The following is a 22,251-nucleotide window of genomic DNA, read 5'->3' as shown; positions in this document are numbered from 1 at the left end:
ACATATGTAGGAACGTGTTTTTGCTAGCCGGTTCTCTCCATCTTGTATATTGTTTTCGTATTATATTATCAATTAAATTGAGTAACACATTAAAAGCATGTTCTGACATTCTAAAATATTGATAAAATTTAGTTGCATCATCAACCAATTCTTTATATGTAAAATGTAAAAAATTCACCTTTTGTTTTTCGTTTGTCCATGCTTTATGAACCCATAAAATCCGTTTTTTTTTTTTTTTAAGATTTCTCTTCATCTAAAATTAATACTATTACCGCTAATTCGTTTATCGATAGCTCTGCCATGTTCACAGTTCAGATGTATGTCTCAAGACTGATGTTTCAAAATATTCACGGATGCGAGCCGGATATGTGTAAATACTCATATCGAATCTTGCCGGTACGGTACGGACACGGTACGGATACGGTACGGATATGTATAAACGAACCTTTAAGGTCCGTTTAAGGTCCGTTTATACATATCCGTACCGTATCCGTACCGTGTCCGTACCGTACCGGCAAGATTCGATATGAGTATTTACACATATCCGGCTCGCATCCGTGAATATTTTGAAACATCAGTCTTGAGACATACACTGCTGGACAAAAATATAAGACACTTTGCACTTATCTATATTCTTTTGCAAAAATCTATGCAAGTGTATATTTTATGCACGCTATGTGTAACTGACCATTTTCTGAATAGATACACAAAATTTCAAACTCGGCGGAAATACAACACAGAAGTCAGGGAAAAAAATGTAAACAAAGGCTGACGATGGTTGGACAGAATTATAAGACACTTGATTTGTTTGACATTCTTACACTTCCTATCAGTAGCTATTCGACTTCTAGTGGATATAGAAATATAAATCAGCAGTATTTTTGATAATATTAGTGCACGTATTCAAGATAGTAACATATAATGCCTCGTGGGACCAAATTAAATCAAAGTGAAGTCGACCGAATCATCCTCTTGCACTCAGAAAACTATAACATCACGAAAATTGCGAAATTATTGAACAGAAGTCGGTGTGTTATTTATAATGTCCTTAAAGATCCAGAAACCTATGGGAAAACTAAGAGGAGTGGAAGACCTCGTGCTGTATCTGAACGCGAAAAGCGTAAAATTTTGCGAATTGCTTCTAATTTCAAAGGAACTGCAAGGCAAATCGCCGCAGAAGCTGATGTCCACACAAATTTGAGAAACGTACGTCGTATTCTACAGAAGAGCAAGCACCTGAAACGCAAGAAGTTGAAACAACGGCCTCCTTTAACCGAACAGCACAAAGTAGGAAGATTGGAGTTCGGTCGTCAACATGTTCACTGGATGAAGAATTGGAAAAAAGTCATCTTCAGTGATAAAAAAAAGTTTAATTTGTACGGGCTTGATGGGTGGAACTTTTATTTCCATGATTTGCGGAAAAATGAAGAATATTTAAGTCGTCGCCAAATGGGCGGCGGAAGTGTTATGGTTTGGGCCGGTATTGGTTACCACGGAAAAACACAAATAAATTTCATACCAGGCCGTATGAATAGCGAAAAATATATTAAATTGATAGACGAACAATTAAATAAGTATGCAGGTCATATTGCAAACCAAGATTATATTTTTCAGCAAGACAATGCTGCTATTCATACCGCAAAAGCTGTTCAGAGATTTTTTATTTCAAAGAAAATTCAAGTTTTAAAATGGCCTGCCCGTTCACCCGACCTGAACATCATAGAAAATATTTGGGGAGATTTATCCAGAAGTGTTTATGCAGGTGGCAAGCAGTTCAACAATATTAATGAACTGAAAGAGAGTATTGTTCATAATTGGAACGCGCTACCACAAAAACGTATTAAAAAATTGTATAAGACACTGCGGAATCGGTTGTTAGATGTGATACAATTGAAAGGAGGTTTCACCAAATATTAATATAATAGAATTTGCCATTTAGAGAGAAATTTTCACAGCAGAAATGCTAATCATGGATTGATGTCTTATAATTTTGTCCAACCATAAGTCGCCTATGTTCACGTTTTTTTTCCTCACTTTTATATTATATTGCCGGCGAAGTTGAAATTTTGTTTACTCATCCAAGAGATGACAAGTAATAAAAATGGCATATGAAATGTACAGTTTCTTGTTTTGAATATATGATATATAGATATATACCAAGTGTCTTATAATTTTGTCCAGCAGTGTACATCTGAACTGTGAACATGGCAGAGCTATCGATAAACGAATTAGCGGTAATAATATTAATTTTAGACGAAGAGAAATCTTAAAAAAAAAAAAAACGGATTTTATGGGTTGATAAAGCATGGACAAAACGAAAAACAAAAGGTAAATTTTTTACATTTTACATATAAAGAATTGGTTGATGATGCAACTAAATTTTATCAATATTTTAGAATGTCAGAACATGCTTTTAATGTGTTACTCAATTTAATTGATAATAAAATACGAAAACAATATACAAGATGGAGAGAACCGGCTAGCGAAAACACGTTCCTACATATGTATAAATTTTTGAAGAGAATTGTGTATTTTTTTTTTCAAATAAAATAATGTTTAATGAATATAAAAATTTATTTGCAAAATAATATTTATCATGAGTAAAATTACCTGGTTGGTCAAGTTCTTGAGAAATACTCTGCCACAGTTTTTCTTTATAAATTCCATCAAGATATTTTCGATGGGAAAGATCGTATAATTCGATGTGTTGTTGCACTAATTCTATCAATTTTGTTGAAATAATTTTATCTTAATCCATTTTTTAATTTTAAAAGAATGCTCTCGATATCGCAGATTGATACAAAATGAGACTCAAAAATCTGAATGCTACACTGAAGCCTATTTACATTTGTCAGTACCGGCACGTTCAGTGCCGTCCGATCCGTGAAAATATCGTCGTCAACGACATCTGCGGTGCCGGTACGGACACGGACGGCACGGATACGGAATAGTGTAAATATTTACATTTAATTATATGGAATCGAATCTAGCATCCGTGCACGGACGTGTACGGTACGGACACGGTACGGATACGGTACGGATATGTATAAACGGACTTTAGGGTTAAGCACCGCTTATTACGCACACTCGCTAGTTCAATGGCTATCGCTTGCCTTTCATAATTACTTTGTAAATGTATCACCAACTCTTTATTTAAGAATATAGTTATTTTGTTACCCTAATTGGTCTACTTGATTGGAGTCTCCCTATCTGACCGCTCATCCCGGATCCTGGCACCGGCGAGTTATTCCGCGCTTAGCTACAAGACCGCGAGATAAATTCGCACCGTTATAAAATTATGTAACAATTAATATATAATATAAATATATATATATATATATATATATATATATATATATCGCACATTTTTTTAGAACATTGATATTATCTTTAGCAATAATTGGTTTGATTAGAAACTAAATCAATCAATGTTCTAAAAAAATGTGCGATATAATTGTAATTATCATATTTAAAATATCCATCTATGTGTAAAAAAATGTAGAAGAATGATTATTCCATTAGTAAACTGGTTTTTTGCTTATTTAAAGTTTTTTTAGAAGAAAAATTGAAGTTAATCATCTTCCAAAGAATATACTTACTCCAAACGCTTGTCTTCCAATTTTCAGACCAACTAAAATTAAACAACGAGTACAGACAACCTCCATATAAAAGAAAAAGAATTGCGACATTTATCCATTTCACTTTCTGTTTATAATTAATCCATTTTTCGTCCTCTGTATGAATTTCATTTTCATTTTGTACGTCATTTTCATCTTCCGTTATTTTTGTAATTGTTAAAGGTTCTATTTGAAAATTATTTGCTGTGGATATCTTGGGTTCCTTACTGTAGATATCGGCTACCATTTTGCTATTGATAAAATACTTTAGGTTATTGAAAGTGTTACAACGATTGCTTTGAATAAATCATAGCTCCGAATCACGAAAATTTAATTTTTTATGTACTGTAAGTTCTATACATTTTTACAAATGTTTATAAATGTGGTCTGATTTTGATATCAAGAGACACGGCAGTGTCTCGCGCCAAGTTCACGCGCAGCGCAAGACCGACCGTGTCTCTTTACGCGAGACCGAGAGTTGAGACGAGCCGAGATTATCGGATCTCAGTAATGCCTGAGCCGATCGATTTAAAAATAGGCTCAATCGATAGCGCATACCCAAAATATATAACAAAAGTATGCTTGTTTTTGCTCTATATGCTGTATAAATAAAGATATTAAAGTCTAAAGTCGAAATGTCATGAAAACTATGAAAATTATTTCAGTTGTCTGGGATGTACTTTATAAATTCTTGCCGATAGATGGCTAGTATCTCAGATGTACACATATCGACATGTATCGCCGGCAACGCATGCGCAAGCCATGTACATGCGAAGCGCGGAGCTCACATGTACAATGTGACTTACGCATATATGCGGCAATCCTTCCATTCCTGCTGCTGCTGCTGCTGTTTGTGTCTCAAATCTGGCCACACAGCGGTATACGTGTGTGAAATAAAATATATGTAATACTCCTACATTGCTGATTGTGCTTGAGAGTTTCGAAAAATATTACGGTGCGGATGATATTTGTTTCTCACTCTAGAGCAGACTCTGTGCGTTGTGCGCAAGCGTTGTACCTATACATATATCCCGTACGCAGGCTACAGACGTCGCGCACGTGCAGAACGGCCAAATCGTGGTAATATAATGTAATATCTTCTAGTTTCTATTTTTTATTGTCCTTATTGTCAGTATAAATTGTGAACATGTTAAAAATAATAATATGTAGTATATTGTTTTTAAATAACTAATCAAATGAATAATACGTACTAACATATTTAATTAATTATCTAACTCATGTACTCAATGTATTTGAATATCGTTTTTGAATGCCACTTATAAATTGCAAATTTAATTTAACTATGTAATACGAGTTTGTAATTCTATTTATAACAACTATAATTAAATTATTTATTAAACTGAAAGAGATGATAATAGGTCAGGGCCTAATAGAGACTAAATGAAATGGATAATTATAAACGTTGTAATATATACAGGATGTCCCATTTAACTTGAGACAACTAAATATTTCAAAAAATAAGCATTGTACGAAAAAATGTCCCAAATAAACTTTTAATATTATCAAGGGGGACGTCTGCCTGTGTAAAAATTAACCCGCCGCCACCGCCTCTTGGGGGTGGGGCGGGTGGCAAGTTTGAAATTTCAAATGGGAACCCCCATTTTTTATTGCAGATTCGAATTCCTTCACGGTGTAAGAATATAAGGTGGTTGCACGGCAACAAATTTTTGTGATTTTCCTGTCATTATTCCACATTGAACCGCTAGGTGGCTACGTGTTGAGGCACTTGAAATATATATATATATATATATATATATATATATATATATATATACATATATAGAAATTTTATTAAAATTTTATTGTCCTGCGGAACTTAATTATAAATATTCATTTTCTTAAAGAAACTTAATTTTCTATAAAGACTGGAATACATTATTAATTATTTTTTCTGCAAATTTAACTAAGAATAATTTGTTATAAAAAAATAAAAAAATATTTTGTCAGTAATATATATTTTTATACACAATGTTAAAAGTTTTATTTAAAAAAATTTGTATTATTTAGGACTATAATTATATATGAATGTGCTTGAGAGATTCATTATCTATCCTTTTCTATCCACATCTATCCATATCTTCTATTCTTTTTTACTTGGGATCTTGCACCAACGCGACATCTTGTGTGACATGCCTTAACTATGACATCTTGATCACAGATTTTTTGATAGAATACACCCAGTGAACATTTTGACGTCTTAAAGTAGTCTCATAGTCGTCCTAAAATAGCTTGGACGTCTTTAAAATCTGTCAAAAATACGACTTTAAGTCGTCCTAAGGTAGTCTTATGTCCCGATTTTTGACCTCCTTAAGTCATGTCTTAAAGACGTCAATTAAAACGACCTTTAAGACGTTTTTTAGTACACCTGGACGCAATTTTAGACGTTTTTAGGACTTGGTTAGAATTGATTTGTGAAATAAATTATAGAAATTTAAATATATTTTAAAAAATTATATTTATTTTTAAAAATTTTAATTTACACTTCATGCCGATTCTGAGGAGAGCGCAAAACCGTCGTTATCGTCGATTACTGCAAAATAAAAAATATTAAATTAAAATAAACATTTATAGTACATAATTAAATATTTCTTAAAACTTTACAAATATTTATAATAAAACAAATAATATTTTATGCATTATAATTTATACACACCGTTCTTTGTTCTCCTTTTTTTAATAAGTAGTTTATGCGATCTCCTGCGTGCCGTAACCACTCTTGTATAACCTTCTGCGCATCAGTAAGAGTGCATTTTTCTGTGCTACATATATAATCTGAAACAATTAGAAAATAATTTTTTTGTTAAATAATACATACTTTTTTAAAAAATATGTGTATTTATAATTGTTCTTGTTTATAATTACCTATAATAATGCTGACAAATGAAGTATTTTGTATACCTCTTGATTGCTTTTGCTCTGTCCAAGACAACATCTTCCCTACATTATCATGAACTGTATATTTCATGATATTTCTGATTTTATTGGCAAACGATTTGCCTCCAATTTTAGCTAAATAGTTTTTCTGGAATAAAGACAAATAAAGTAGTGATTATATAATTACATACCAACTGCGCCGTGATACTAAGAACTTAAAAGCATTTTTTTAAATTATAAAAGAAATGGATAAAACACTTACAAATTGTTTTTGGATGTCTCTATCGTTTTGTAGATCCTTCTCAAATTCAAGAAATTTTTCTATTGTTGAAAGTGGAAAATCTGGCAACAAATTTGATTGTATTGTGACCTCCTGCTTAGTTTCCGGATTGATAAGGACATTCATAATCATATTTAGTTTTCGAATCACTCTAGCTTCTGATTGACTAATTTTCTGACTAATTTTCATTTCAGTTTTTAAACGACATGAATCTATAATAGAAATAGGAAAGCAGCATTAATTACTAGACACTCTGTAAATTTATAATTAATATATTTGTAAAAAATATTTATAACTAAATTATTAAACTTACTGCAGCAAGTACGACAAACATTTTCATCGTTATTAATTGCCACATCGAACTCCCATTCAAGAGGAGGAGTATTAACATGAGGCGGATCTAAAATATAATAATTTTTAATTATCTTGTTTCTTTTCAGATTTAATTATACATACCATCCACTTCTTCATCTCCATAGTTACAAATACTGCTTGCACTACAGGGAGAAATCGGTCCTGATGAATTGTTGTTGGCTGTTGTTGAGCTTTCTGTACATTAGAAATCAAATAATGTTTAGTTTTAAAACAGTTTCTTTTATTATTTACTAAGGCGCTGTGTGTGTGTGTGTGTGTGTGTGTGTGTGTGTGTGTGCGCGCGCGCGCGCGCGCGCGTGTGTGTGTGTAAAAGCAAATACGTACCATTTTGTTCTTGTTGATTAATATCACTGAACATTGAAATACAACTAGCAGATCGCATAGAAGTGGATACATTTAAATTGTGCTTAATTGCACGTTGCATATAATTACAAGGAGGATCTGGCACACAAGTTTTTCTTTTGGCACATGCTGTAAAAAATTGATTAATACTACTGTATTAAAATGTAGTTTGTTATTTAATTACAATAAATATATTTATGTAAAGTTAAAAAAATAATAAAAATAAATGCAATAACTTACTTTCATCACAATCATCTTGCAATTCATCATAAAATTTCGGTTTTTTTATTAATCTCTTTTCTCTATCTTGAGAACAAGGTTGACTCAACATTTCAAATTGTCCATCTTCTGAAGTAGAAATATTTGCTGCTTTTTTCTCCATTTGTCGTGCCATCTCATATGTGTCTGCAAAAAATTATGAAGCTTTTCAATTAAATTTTTCAGTATCTAACGTCTTCATATATTATATATTACATTTTTAACATATACATGTACATGTATGTTAACAATGTTAACAACTTATTTATAATTACCATACGGCCCTGCAATGCGTCGATAATGCTTTGTGCTCCAACTACTATTGGGCGGAAGACTTTTCTTAATAGCTGTACTAGCTTGTTTTATGGGCCATTTAAAAGTTCTTGTGATTTCGTTGATCCAGAGATGTGGTACAATTGAACACCAGTCATCAACAAAAATAATGTAATACATCTAAAATAATATTTTACATATTAAAATATTTATAATAGATAAATATTTATATCATATATTTAAAAATAATTATTATATAAATATTTAGCAAAAAATACACATATTAAAAATTACCTTCATGTTAAATATATTTTGATCACTTATAAAAATTTTCATAGCTTCTACATTAAATGCAGAAGAGGCATTACATAGTACATATCATTAAAGAAGACTTTAAAGCCTTTCATGTAAATTTCTGTTAAATGTACTACTTCTAAATCCAGTGTTTCGCCATTTAACATGTGTATATTCAAATTTTGTGAATTGCAAGGATATGTCGGTATGGGTCGAAGATCAATATATTTTCTTCCCAAAACAACTGGAATGTCATTTTTAAAACCAATATGTTTAATACAAAGAACCGATCCATCTTTTAAGTAGCAGCAATTATTTGGAGATTTACATGTGAGCACAAAGTCTTCGAATTTTATCTTCTTGTGTGAATGCGTACAATTGAGAGGTAAAGTTTTTCCATCTGGTTTTAAAAGTAATGGTTTATCTGTGCTGTGATAGTTCACGTTATACATACATCTTGTTGTATATTCATGTATCCTGTTATTTAATTGCGATAATGGTTTTTCAGATTTTCGTAACATTTTTTTTAATGTCTTCATATAATTCTCAAATGGAAATGCGCTAAATGTATCTAAACACCCATTATTCTGAACATCTTGACAAAGATGTATCAAGTTGTGTACATTGTAAACTATATTTGATTCACCATATAATACTTTGAATGTTTTAACAAAGTATGTCATTAATTCATTTGCATACGCGTTATTGCGCAAACAATCTTCTGGATGACACAAAATTCTTACTGCGGTATGTATAACGCAAAAATGTTTCAAATAAACTTTGTCTAAGTATTTATCTAAAATTATAGGTCCAAGATATAAAAGAAACAATCTGAATTCGGTTGCTTTCCATTGGTCTACTTCGTTTATACCACGCGTGTGACGAGCAAACTCAATTGGTATATATTTATGTAATGTTAGTATATCTATAGATAACGAATCTATAGCAATTGCACGTAACCGAGATATGTGATGTCCCTTGATCCATAAATGTATCATTCTTTTCATAACTCCCAGACATATGAGATGCATATAATCTAAAGGAAAATTGTTTACCATATCTACAGGTAAATTTTCGAAAGACGAAATGGAAACATGATGATCCTCATTGTCTCGATTACGAAAATTGATATCAGTTCTTAATGGGGCATCTTCGTCTAAAAAGACCATTCTGTTATTTAAGTAATCACCTTCGCACCAACATTTTCCGCAACCAAAATATGCGTTATGGCCTTTTGTTGCAGTTACAAAGGATTTAGCGGGAGCATCGCAAATAACTGCTCTGATCGTAACAAGATATTTTTTATTTTTGAACAAAATACCTTCCGTATGTAGAATTCTATATTCCTCACAAAATTCTTGTAATAAATCTGTTGCATTTGTGGGTTTTTTATAGCCATGATAAGCCCCAATAAGAAAGATATCTTTTACACTAACATTACATATTTGACCAAGTATAGGCCATAATTGACTCTGTGAACTTTTGGCAAGAGGTAAGCCGTCAATATTTATATTAATTTCTATAACATCCACATTATTAATATTTGTGCAGTGTTGCAATTTATCTTTCAGCGCTTTTTCCAAACCGTAATGGAAATAATGCCCATTTCCACATTCGCGAGTAATTGTTTTCTTTGGTGTTTTTAGAAGTGACCTAGCATCTCCGGGTAATTCATTACGACCATCTTCTTTTAATATATGCAATAAAGCCGTAAAAGATCTTTGAGTAATGTTATACTCAGTAGCCCATGTACACAACTTTTCATTTAAAGTTCTTTTTTCTGTACTTATAGTACTATCTGTGATGCAGTCTATATTTATATTTTCTACATCCAATACATTATCTACAACATCATCTTCTGAGTGGACCTCGTTTATTGCTTCATTTATTATATTAAGTGATCCTATTGTATTAAAAGTATCTTCATCCGTACATTCCGTATGAATAGAATCTTTCATATGAAAAATATTTTGTTTACATGTAACAGACTTCATTTGAAGCAATAAACGTCGATTTTGTTGTCTGCGAAATAAATCGCGAAATTTTTTTGTTTTGGGCATTGTAATTTCCTTATATTTATCTGTTAAAAAAATATTTTTTGTTCAAAAAAGTACGAAAGCAGAACCTACATTATAACCCATGGAGGTAAGAATTACAGGAGGAAGTGTTAGAATGAGAGAGGTAGCACAAACGGCTATTTTTCTATGCTTTTGTTTCTATGACTGCTCAAATATTTTTGAATGTAATTGTACTATAGATAGCAATATGGCGCCATAACCTCCCTCCCCTTCTGGCCGATGCAATCCTCCCTAACACTCCCTCCTGTTATTTCTTACCTCCATGTTATAACCTACATTGTAACATAATCTACATTTTTATTAATTTTGCAGATATGGCTCAGCTACGAATATATTTGTTATTATATTTCTTTATTGTTTTACAAGATTCTCGGCATATTCGACGAGCTATCCCACGCTAAATCGTAAGAATGCAAAATCAAGCAACCGAGAGAAAACACGACCATTTTATATTGTGCACCGCGCGATCTCATTTTCGAGATTCTTAAAGTGTACAAAAATTTACTTAAAATATAAGAAAAAATGAGGAAAGAAAAAACGCCAAAAAAAAGATCAGGACATGACCCCGGTTTAGCCCATTCATAAACAACCAGCGTTGTCTTAAAAAGTCAATACTTAATAATTATGATGTATATTTTTTTTACAACATAACATTATTTTAAATATATATACATACCTTATTTCTGTGGAAAATTTCTTTCTTCTGACACAGATGGAAATATGCCGTATTATATTTGATTTGATCGCAGGAAACCATGCAGACATGCATATCCCATAACGGCACAGAATCAAAAGAGCGTCGAGAAAAGATGCGTTACTCACTTGTTCAAAGTTTTTATTCTTCCTTTGTTAATGGGAGCTGTAATATAAGATGACTGTAATGTGCAATATATATAATGTATTATATGAAATTTATGTGCAAAATGTATTTATAAAAAATTCAGAAAAACATTGAAAATTTTAATATACATATATATATATATAATACTATGCAATGCAAATTATATTATTATATTTATATTATAAAAATATAATATATTAGTTTTTTTATTCTAATAAGCAGAGAAATGTAAAATAAAAATTATTTAAAAGTTATTTTTTATAATGTATTTTTTTTAATTGTTGAAACGTTTATCATTGATTAATTATAATAAATATATAATTGATCAAACGTTAATTATGTCGAAACAAATATATACAATTCTCATCAGCGTATACATTTTGCTCATTAATAAATTTCTCCCAAAAGACGTACCAAAATAATCGCATATACAAAGCCTAAGTACTTTTATAAACTTTTAACTGCCATAAATGTATCGACAATATACAATTCCAAAATTTATCTGTAGCATTTGTCTTTAGCGTTCTACAAATATTTATATATAAAAAATAAGTAATTTTATTAATAAGAATTAATGAACACCATAGTGTAATCAGTTTTTTAAAATACCATTTAAATACTGTTTTACATTATTATATATGTGATATTTTCTTTTAGAAAAAGATTGAAGATAAATTTTAACATGTTAGCGAAATTTACGCGCCTATTCCCGAATTTATCATGCTTAATTTTATCTGTAATTTCATCTGTATGTGTTCTTGTGGCAGCTCTCGTACGTAAGGTTGACATAACCACGGTGGTAATTCTAAATTATAATCTAAAGAAACCCTTAAAGTATTATGAACTGTGTGTGTGTGTGTGTGTGTGTGTGTGTGTGTGTGTGTGTGTGTGCGTGTGTGTGCGCGCGCGCGCGCGCGCGCGCGAGAGAGAGAGAGAGAGAGAGAGAGAGAGAGAGAGAGAGAGAGAGAGAGAGAGAGAGAGAGAATGTAATTATATAATTAAAATAACACTTGAAATCATTCTTTAAGAGATCTCTAAGGGTGCGTTCCACTTAACGCCCGCAACGCTCCTAGGATCATTTTATCCTTGTTTTTCATCGAAAGTTAAACGAGGATAAAATGATTCTAGGAGCGTTGCGGGCATTAAGTGGAACGCACCCTAAGAATGATCAAGCGCCTCGCGTTAATGAAATTTACGTCAAAATTATACATGATATTTTGATGTTTTTGTGAAAAGAGTAGATTAATACATGGAAATATCTCTTTTCTTCTTTTTAATGACGTATTGAATAATACTTGAAAAATTAAATATCAAATTTTATTTACCGGTCTTTTCTATCTGCCACGTTAAACGTCTTTCGTGATACGGTAAATAACAATTCCTTAAGGCACATGCAACACTCCTGAATGCTTCCATAGTGAAGTTTGTGGCAAGATTTTTTCTTTCCTCTTGATTTTCTGCTAAACAAAATCTACTTTCTATTTAAAAGCATGCTGTGCAATAATGCGTCAATTAAATATTAAATGATACAATTTGCGATTTACTGTAATATAAAGATTGGTACATACGCATAATGAAACAGCTTGAATAAGTGACCACGGATATACGAAGCCGGTGTTGGATATTGCTCTACGAGCTCTAAATATTCCAAGGCGGACTCCCAGCAAGCGAGATAACGAGACTCAAATACATATGGATTGCAAAGATTTTCTTTTGCCAACATAACACCCTGCACTTGGATCTCCTCGATACACCGCTGCAAATCTTGCATACATTGTATGTTACCGTTAGTGATTACAGAAATTTTCACAGCATCTCTAAAAATTTAAATATTATATATCAAATATCAATATATTTGTATTTCTCAACTATGCGTAGTTGCGCGCTATATTACACTAAAAATGATTTTGCTAAAAAAAACAAATTTATAAATTTATTTATAAGATAATACTAATTTTATATATAAGGAAATACTAAATTCAAATCTGCAGTTAAATTTTTAGAATTTTGTATTATGGGCTGTATATACTCGGTAATATACATAGCTATTAGAAATTACAAATGTTGTATAAAATCTATTTTCGAAAATTTATGAATTTTTAACTTCAAAATTAACATGTAAAATTTTGTAATACATAAACTCTAGATATAATACATTCCATCAAAATTCATTGTTTCTTTATATACCTATAATCTATGTTGATAAGTATATTGACAATCTAACAATAAGATGTAATCTATATAATTGGCGTTTTGAAAATTCATCATCTTTCACTTATTCGCTGCTTTGTTTTGTAAATTAAATAATATGTATAAATTTTGTTCTCTAATGATTCGACGCATATAAATGAAAATGTCGTATATGTGTAATCAACATAAAATAGAGATAAAGTTTGGAAAAGTTTAAATAGTAAAGCTAAACAAATAATTGCACACATAATATACAGATGGATTATAAAATTCCAGAATTGCACAGCAAGTTTAAGCATAATATTACGAGAAAAGAATTGTTGGCTCATTTTACACATTAAGATTGAATATGTCAAATAAAAAACAAGAAGAAATAGTCATCTTACAGCTTTAATGTGTTTCCAAGATGCTAATCTTGTCAATGGACCTTTTTGTTCTCTCGTATGTTCGTGGACAGTGAGTAAGCTAGCGCCTGCATCCTCCTGCATGCAAGCATATTCTACAGTGCGACCAATCTCCAGAAACACTCCTGTTGTGGGTCCAAAGAACCACAACCAATTATTAATAATAAAATATATATATATTAATAAAATATAAGAAAATATCTATTGCATATCAGATTAAGATATCTAATATTCAGTTTCCGGCTCATGCGAGACACCGGATAAATCGCGCAGCGAAAATTAAAACCTAATTCACTTTTTACGCGACAATGCTAACGAACGATCGAATTTCGTCAGCAAGTTAGATCGTTAAAACTGCAATCAAGTGCAGTTTCACATATATAAAATCGCCGTCGCGAGATCACGACGGCGGGTCTAAAACTATCAGTCACAAGAAACGGACGTATGTCCGTTGGGACCACAAATCTAGCAGAACGCGAATTATAACAATTCGTTAAAAGTGAATAAGAGTAACTTGGGGCTCCGTGATACTACACTAAGGCAAGGATTCCTGACGGAACCTAGATTACATAGAAGTAAGGGAATTTGTAATGAATCAAGAGATCAATAAATATATGGGAGATTGTTTTTTTTATTAAGAAGAACAAAAAAGGATTATTCCCGGATTCCCGGCCTAACTCCTTGGCAGATCCCGAACCCGTGCCCTATCACCAAGGGCACAACAAAATTCTGGTGGCAGCGGTGGGATCTGCCTCTCCTTCGGGACCAGGAATCCAGAACGTCCAGAGCCTGAAACAAAAAGAAAAAAATTTAAGTGAGTGAAAATTAGTCGGCGGACAAGTTCCAATACGGAGATTATTGAAACGAGAAGACCCCGACCAACGCAGCAGTAAGCAGCCGAAAATTGAGTGCAAAATAGTCGGCGGACAAGTTTCAATACGGAGATTATTGAAACGAGAAGACCCCGACCAACGCAACGGTAAGCAGAGTAGCAGCGCAGCAGCAGACTATCCAGAGCCAAGCAGTGCCGAGCGGAGTCAGCGAAATAGGAGCCAGCCGCAGAAAGCAGCCGAGCGACCTACACCTACAGCCTACGATCTACAGCCGGACAGCGAACCGCAGCTAAGGACGAGGCAACATGCGAGCGATCATACTACTACTACTGTAAGTCCGAACCATTATATAAAATATAAAAACGCGTGAATGTACAAAAGCGAAAGCGACCCCGGTCCCATACGAAATAGGTCGTGGCTATTAAGCGACCAAGCGCGACACGCAATCCGCACAGCGTTAAACCCGATACGCGTTATCGAAGACGCGACTCGCGACATAAGCGATAACGTACGCCGTACATTACAATACACAAACTCGGACGGTGATACCGACGACGAATTGGATGCAAACATAGAAACTAAACGAGATTACACTTTCGAAGATATCGATTCGAGTTTAATTCCCGCTCTTAACGATACCGTGATAGAATTAAAAACTAAAAGGACTAGACCTTACATTAGTAAAACACCAAGCCGCGTGTCAGATTACAGCGAGTTTGAGCTAACATCATACGATAGTAGCATATTTGATCCGGACGAAATCCGTGAAAGAAGAAACGAAAAAATGTCTCAAAGAAGGAAGAGTGAGGCAGACATCGAAATAGAAAACGAAATATCCGCGTTAATGGAGCAAAATACAAGAGAAAACGAAGCCAGCGGACTTCGAACGGGAACACGCCCAAAAAATAAAAATCAGATTTCAGCACTAGAAGAAACAATGCACGAAATGCGCGAACAGATCGCGACATTATTTGAGTATCTTCATGCGCATCATCACGAACGAAATCCGCGACAAGAACGCGAAACCGACATTTCATACGGTCGAACTACTGAAGACATACGAAACAGACAATCCACTGACGCACAACGCTACATGACATCAAAAAACGCGATAAATTTAATACCTATTTTTGACGGTACGTCACGAACGAACTTAAAATCATTTCTAAGCGCTTGTACATGTGCAATGAAGTATGTAAAGCCCGAGTTCGCAGACGAGCTACTCGACGTCATAATGTCGACTAAATTGCAAGGCAGAGCATTAATAAATTTTGAGATCAAAGATATCAGATCGTTTGAACAGTTAAAAAACGAACTGGAAAGCTTTTACTACCCTAAGAAAAATCCTGCATCGATTCAAATTGAATTTAATCATTTGAAACAACGACCCGGAGAAAGTGCAGTAGAATATGGGGTACGAGCAGACCATTTAGCGATGCAGCTATACGAATCTCTAACAGACAGTCCAGGAAAGACACCGCAAGATAAACGCACTATATTAGATACAGTTAAACAGCAAGCGCTACAAAACTTTGTGTATGGACTGCGCGAGGATATACGAATGATAATACGCGCGCAACGATATGCAACCCTGCAAGAAGCCATCGAAGGGGCCAAAGCAGAGGAAAAATTAAAGAGACCACGTGATTCCGCGTACAACGCGAATAAAAGTTTTAATAATCCTAAGGCAATTCAATGCCATAAATGCGGCAAGCAAGGACATTACGGTCGCGATTGCCGAACGAGCCGCTACGGTAATCAATTCACTTTGCCTAAACCGAGCGGATCAAGATTTAATACGCTGGATAAACATTGTAATTATTGCAAGAAATCCGGACATAACCATACCGAATGTTGGATATTAAACGGAAAACCGGAATATACTAAAAATAAGAAAATAAATGAAGAATCAAACACGCGAAATACCATAAATGAAACTAATAAGCATCGCAAGACTGAGGACGACGATGCAGAAAGGAAAACAATTAAAGCAACAGCTAAGACAGTACGAGAGCATAAGGTACTAACAGCTGATGAGATAAATCATGCACACACTGAGCTCGATCTGATTTCACTACCCATGAATGAAGTGATTGACGACAAAATAAATATGTTGATCGACACAGGAGCTACCATGAGTCTAATAAAATTGAATAAATTGAAAGATGAAACCATAATATACGATAAAAAGATAACAATCATTGGCGCAACAGGGCACAAAGCGGATACTATAGGCGTAATGCAAGCAACTATTCCGTTAAAAACAAGAAATGTTAAACATGAATTAAACGTGATAAAAGACGACTTTCCTATCGAATATGACGGAATCCTCGGAGCCAACTTCCTACAAAAATATCAAGCATCTTGGGACTATACTACCAAAAAACTACGCATCGATAAAAATTTATTTACGCTTTTCCCATGCAAAAAGTTTACTTTAGAAGCTAGAAGCGAAACTATTATAACAGCCATAACTAAAGAAAACACAGCAGGAATAATCCAAGCAGTGGAAACTAGACCAGGAATATTTATCGGAAATTGCCTAGTCGAGCCAAAAAATAATAGTTGCCCGATTAGCATAATAAATACTACCGAAACTAAAATAGAAATGCAAGCTCCAGTAGTAGAAATTGAAGAAGTAAAGACAGAAGAAAATGCCGAGATATTAATAGCTCAGACGTATATACCAAAGGAAATTCCCTTGTCACGCATGCAACGAATTAAAGAGGCGCTTCGTCTCGATCACTTAAATAACGAAGAGCGAAAAACTCTACTTAAAATCTGCGAAGATTTCGATGATGTATTCCATTTGGACGGAGAACCCCTGACCTGCACCGAGACACTGCAACACGAGATCGTAACTCGAGCCGGTACGGCACCCGCGAATACGCGACCGTATAGATTACCGGAGAAGCATAAGGCCGAAGTAAATAGACAGGTACAGGAAATGTTAAGAAACGATATCGTACGTCCAAGCTCGAGCCAATGGAACGCACCACTTTTGGTGGTACCGAAGAAAACAGACGCTTCGGGAAAACCTAAAATGAGAGTCGTGGTCGATTTCCGAAAATTAAACGACCTAACAGTCGGAGACTCTTTTCCACTGCCAAATATAACAGATATTTTGGATCAACTAGGGAATTCAAAATATTTTACAACGTTAGATCTGGCATCGGGCTATCATCAAATACCCATGGCAGACAGAGATAAGCAAAAAACGGCTTTTTCAACGCCCTACGGGCATTATGAATTTAATCGGATGCCGTTCGGGCTAAAGAATGCCCCGGCAACGTTTCAAAGATTAATGAATACTATTCTGGCGGGCATACAAGGAATACGGTGTCTGGTCTATTTAGACGACATCGTGATATACGGCGCTAGTTTAGAAGACCACAACCGGCGACTATTAGAAGTATTACAAAAAATACGCGACAATAATCTAAAATTACAGCCGGACAAGTGTGAATTTCTTAGAAAAGAAGTGGCATATTTAGGACACATAATTACCGAACATGGAATTATGCCTGACCCTGGAAAAATCCAGGCAGTAAAGAATTTCCCTACGCCAAAACGAGTCAAGGATGTGCAATCATTCATAGGACTGGCGGGCTATTATAGACGGTTTATCGAAAATTTTTCGAAAATAGTCAAACCACTCACAAAATTAGTTAAAAAGGGAGTAAAATTCGAGTGGACACAAGAGCAGCAAAAAGCTTTTGACAATCTAAAAGAGAAACTAATTACCGCCCCCGTCTTGCAGTACCCAAATTTCAACGATGAATTTATACTAACTACCGACGCATCGGATTTCGCGATAGGAGGTATCTTGTCACAAGGAATGATAGGACAAGACCGACCAATAGCTTATGCTAGCAGAATTCTTTCTCGTGCAGAACAAAATTATAACACGACGGAAAAAGAATTACTCGCGATTGTGTGGGCGGTCAAACATTTTCGACCGTACCTATACGGGACCAAATTTAAAATTGCCACCGATCATAAACCGCTAATTTGGTTGTTTAACGTGACCGATCCAGGATCTCGTCTAATTAGATGGAGACTGAAATTGGAAGAGTACGACTATGAAATCGTACACAAAGCCGGAAAATACAATACAAATGCTGACGCACTAAGTCGCAACGTCGCTCACGCTATACATATAATCGACAAGGAGAAAGAGAGTGATGAAGAGGAAGAAGAAAGAGATAGCGAAAAAGAGATAAAAAGGTACACGGAGGAAGAGAAACAGCAAATATTATATGAGTATTATGATGCACCGATAGGCGGGCATCAAGGCGTGCAACGCACCATAAATCGAATCCGTTTAACTCACAACTGGAAAGGGTTAACAAAAGACGTAAAACAATACATCGCCAAATGCGAGCATTGCCAAAAGAATAAATTAAAACGGCGAAGTAAAACGCCAATGATTATTACCGATACTCCGGATAGGCCATTCGAAAAATGCGCACTAGATATAGTAAGACCGTTAACCGTAACTCTAACCGGAAACAAATACGTACTAACATTCCAAGATCATTTCACGAAATTGAGCAAGGCAATGCCCATCGAAAATCAGGAAGCTGGTACAGTAGCGAAGGCATTCGTTACAAAAATAATTTTGGAATACGGAGTGCCTGATAAAATTCTCACCGACCAGGGAACGAATTTTATGAGCGAAGTGTTTAAGAGCACTTGCAAACTGTTAAAAATTGAGAAGATTCGTACAAGCGCGTACCACCCAGAAAGTAACGGCGCGCTCGAAAGATCGCACAGGACACTAGCAGAGTACTTGCGACACTACATAAACGGAGATCAGACCGATTGGGACGAATGGCTGCCCTACGCGATGTTTATATACAATACTACACCACATACAGCGACAGGTTATACGCCATTTGAACTGTTGTACGGACACCAGGTTACGCTTCCTACGGCCCTGACATGTCCTCCGAAATTAACGTATACGTATGATGACTACATATCCGAGTTCAAAGAAAGATTGCGTACAGCACACCAGGTAGCGAAAGCGAACATGCAAGAGGAGAAAGCAAAGTCAAAAGAAAGCTACGACAAAAAGGCTAATATAAGCACATTTAGAGCAGGCGACAAGGTATTATTATACGACGAAACACTAAGACGAGGACGCTCGAAAAAACTTGACGCGTTATGGACAGGACCTTACATAGTAATTGAGAAAAAATCAAGCGTTAACTACATCATAAAAAAGGGGCGAAAAACAATGCTGGTGCATGCAAACCGCATTAAGCATTTTATCGAAAACTAAATCACACTTACCGCATTATGGAGAATCAGGATAATCCTCGTTCTCGCTGGCCTCCTCCTGGAGCCAAAAAATCCGATTCAGGGTGCAAGTCGCCTCGAGTATGGCCAACATTGCACGTCGCCACTCTAAATACCCCACACGACGACGACGATGCCCACCAAATCGAAACTGCCTCGACACCGCACTACGCAACCCTTCGATGAGTTCAAGGGTAAGGGCCGTTCTTTCGCAGCGAATATGACATCGCTCCACCGAACCCTGAACGTAAGCAGGAACTACGTCCTCCAATAGCTCCGCCGTAGTTAACTCACGCACAATCACCACTCGCTGGCCGGTCGTAGGCCGCACAATAATAATTAAATTTTCAAAAGAAGGATCCATTATTAAACACGATCTAACAAGAACTGACACACAGTAGCACTCGCGAGAATCACAAGACCCTTTCAAAGGACAAAATGCAGAACACGCACATATAAAAAATTATCGTAACACCCTACACTATTGATATAACATAACACGTAGCATAAAACTTCCAGGTACGCTATACTAGAGGATAAACTAATCAAGGTGAGAACTGAAACAATATCCCCAGTCAAGATAGAGTACTTCTCACAAGAACCAGGGCTATATTATGAACAAATAGGAGAACTAAATCTCATCGAAACAAAATGGAAACTAGTAATAAAATTAGATATTACGGCAATAAATATAAGATTTAAACGTATTAAGGAAAAAATACAAGATACGGATGAAATTTGTAATGAAATTAATAATAAATCCACTAAACAACCATGCCGAAACATAAAGTTAATAATCAAAAAGAACCTTAATCAATTGACGGAATCGATAAAACAAATAAATACCATTTATAAAAAACCTTCCGACAAACGACGCGGATTAATAAACGGGATAGGTAGTATCGCTAAAACTCTATTTGGAACCATGGACGCAGATGACGAGAAAAATATTAATGAACAATTACATTTGATAAAAAATAACGAACAAATAACACAACACGCCGCAAAAACGCAAATAAAAATATTAAACACAACGCTTACACACATAAATAAGCTAGAAGATACACTAGAACATAATAACGAATTATTAAAAAACGCTACAAAAAATATTTACAATCGAATCTCAGATGAAATTAAACGAGAAGATATATTAGAACACTTTCTAATAATAAATGCAATTTTAACTGATCTACAGCGAGACATTCAAGATATTATGGATTTTCTGACACAAATACAAAACGGAATATTAAATCCAAAAATAACACCAATAGAAAAAATAATTTCTGAATTAAAAAAAGCGACGCCTCATTTGCCTCAAGGAACACAATTTCCCTTTGGACTCAAAATAGAAGAATGGAATACCATCAAAAAATTAATTACCACAAGCGCATACTATGACAATACAAATATTTATACTATACTACAATTCCCTTTGATAACATTTCCTAAATACAAAATAATAAAAATAATTCCTTTACCTATACATGACCATGACAATATTTTCGTTTTCACTGAAGTAAATCAACATATAATCGCGATAAGTACAGACGGACCGACATACATGACTATAACAAAAGATAACTTAAATAAATGTATCAATGTACACAATACATATTTATGCAAACCTTATAGTCCTATTTATATTGTAAACACAAATTCTCTTTGCGAAATACAAACGTACTCACACATAACAAAAAACGCGGATAATTGCGATAAGCGTTATATTAAGAGTAATCAAACTTTATGGATAGCATTAAGAACACCAAATACATGGTTGTACTCTACACTTAAGGAACAACAAATATATATACATTGTAAAAATAATAAAGAAACTGTTGTAGTAATTAAGCGAACAGGAAAAATAACGTTAAAAGAAAACTGTAAGGTAATTGCAACAGATATGACAATAAAAACAAAAAACGTTGAGCAAATCGCGAATATACAAACTTATTTACCAAATTTTAATTTAACATTTAGCAAAGATCAGAATACACAAAATAAGAAAAGTCCATTGCAAGGACTAAAATTCAAAAAAATTATACAAGATCCGAAAGAATTAATGGACCTCAGTAATAAACTTGAGGAAATAAATAAAGATGTTAACGACAATCTAAAAAATCCATTCGCAGAACAAGCATTTGTCTATCCTATGACAACAAGTAGCATAGCTGTTGTAATTGCCATAATACTTGCCATTAGGAATAAAACTATGGAAAGAACGAAGTCCATTTTAGAATAAATAAATGGAGCCTCAAGGTTACGAAAAC

At 34.2% G+C, this 22,251-nt stretch overlaps 2 protein-coding genes and 1 long non-coding RNA gene across 3 annotated transcripts; all 3 read right to left on the bottom strand.

The window, feature by feature from the left end:
- Positions 1 to 6,074: 6,074 nt before the first annotated feature.
- On the bottom strand, positions 6,075 to 8,340 carry LOC136998669 (uncharacterized). Its single transcript, XM_067351743.1, has 9 exons — positions 8,335 to 8,340; positions 8,043 to 8,220; positions 7,750 to 7,914; positions 7,492 to 7,638; positions 7,249 to 7,341; positions 7,106 to 7,192; positions 6,501 to 7,004; positions 6,292 to 6,410; positions 6,075 to 6,168 (listed from the first exon to the last, which is right to left on the bottom strand). The coding sequence occupies exons 1-7, from the start codon at positions 8,338 to 8,340 to the stop codon at positions 6,742 to 6,744; spliced, it is 939 nt and encodes a 312-aa protein (XP_067207844.1). The 3' UTR covers positions 6,075 to 6,168; positions 6,292 to 6,410; positions 6,501 to 6,741.
- On the bottom strand, positions 8,203 to 12,214 carry LOC136998780 (uncharacterized). Its single transcript, XM_067351973.1, has 2 exons — positions 8,335 to 12,214; positions 8,203 to 8,220 (listed from the first exon to the last, which is right to left on the bottom strand). Exon 1 carries the CDS (start codon positions 10,392 to 10,394, stop codon positions 8,382 to 8,384), a length of 2,013 nt encoding a protein of 670 aa, XP_067208074.1. The 5' UTR covers positions 10,395 to 12,214; the 3' UTR covers positions 8,203 to 8,220; positions 8,335 to 8,381.
- Positions 12,215 to 12,716: 502 nt separating this feature from the next.
- Positions 12,717 to 14,351, bottom strand: LOC136998794 (uncharacterized). The gene is made up of 2 exons (XR_010889333.1): positions 13,830 to 14,351; positions 12,717 to 13,070 (listed from the first exon to the last, which is right to left on the bottom strand). It is a non-coding gene; the product is annotated as an uncharacterized lncRNA (long non-coding RNA).
- Positions 14,352 to 22,251: the final 7,900 nt, after the last annotated feature.

Source organism: Linepithema humile, chromosome 3 (genome assembly GCF_040581485.1).
Source record: "Linepithema humile isolate Giens D197 chromosome 3, Lhum_UNIL_v1.0, whole genome shotgun sequence".
Taxonomy (NCBI): Eukaryota; Metazoa; Arthropoda; class Insecta; order Hymenoptera; family Formicidae; genus Linepithema; species Linepithema humile.
This window is presented reverse-complemented; position numbering and strand designations above follow the sequence as displayed.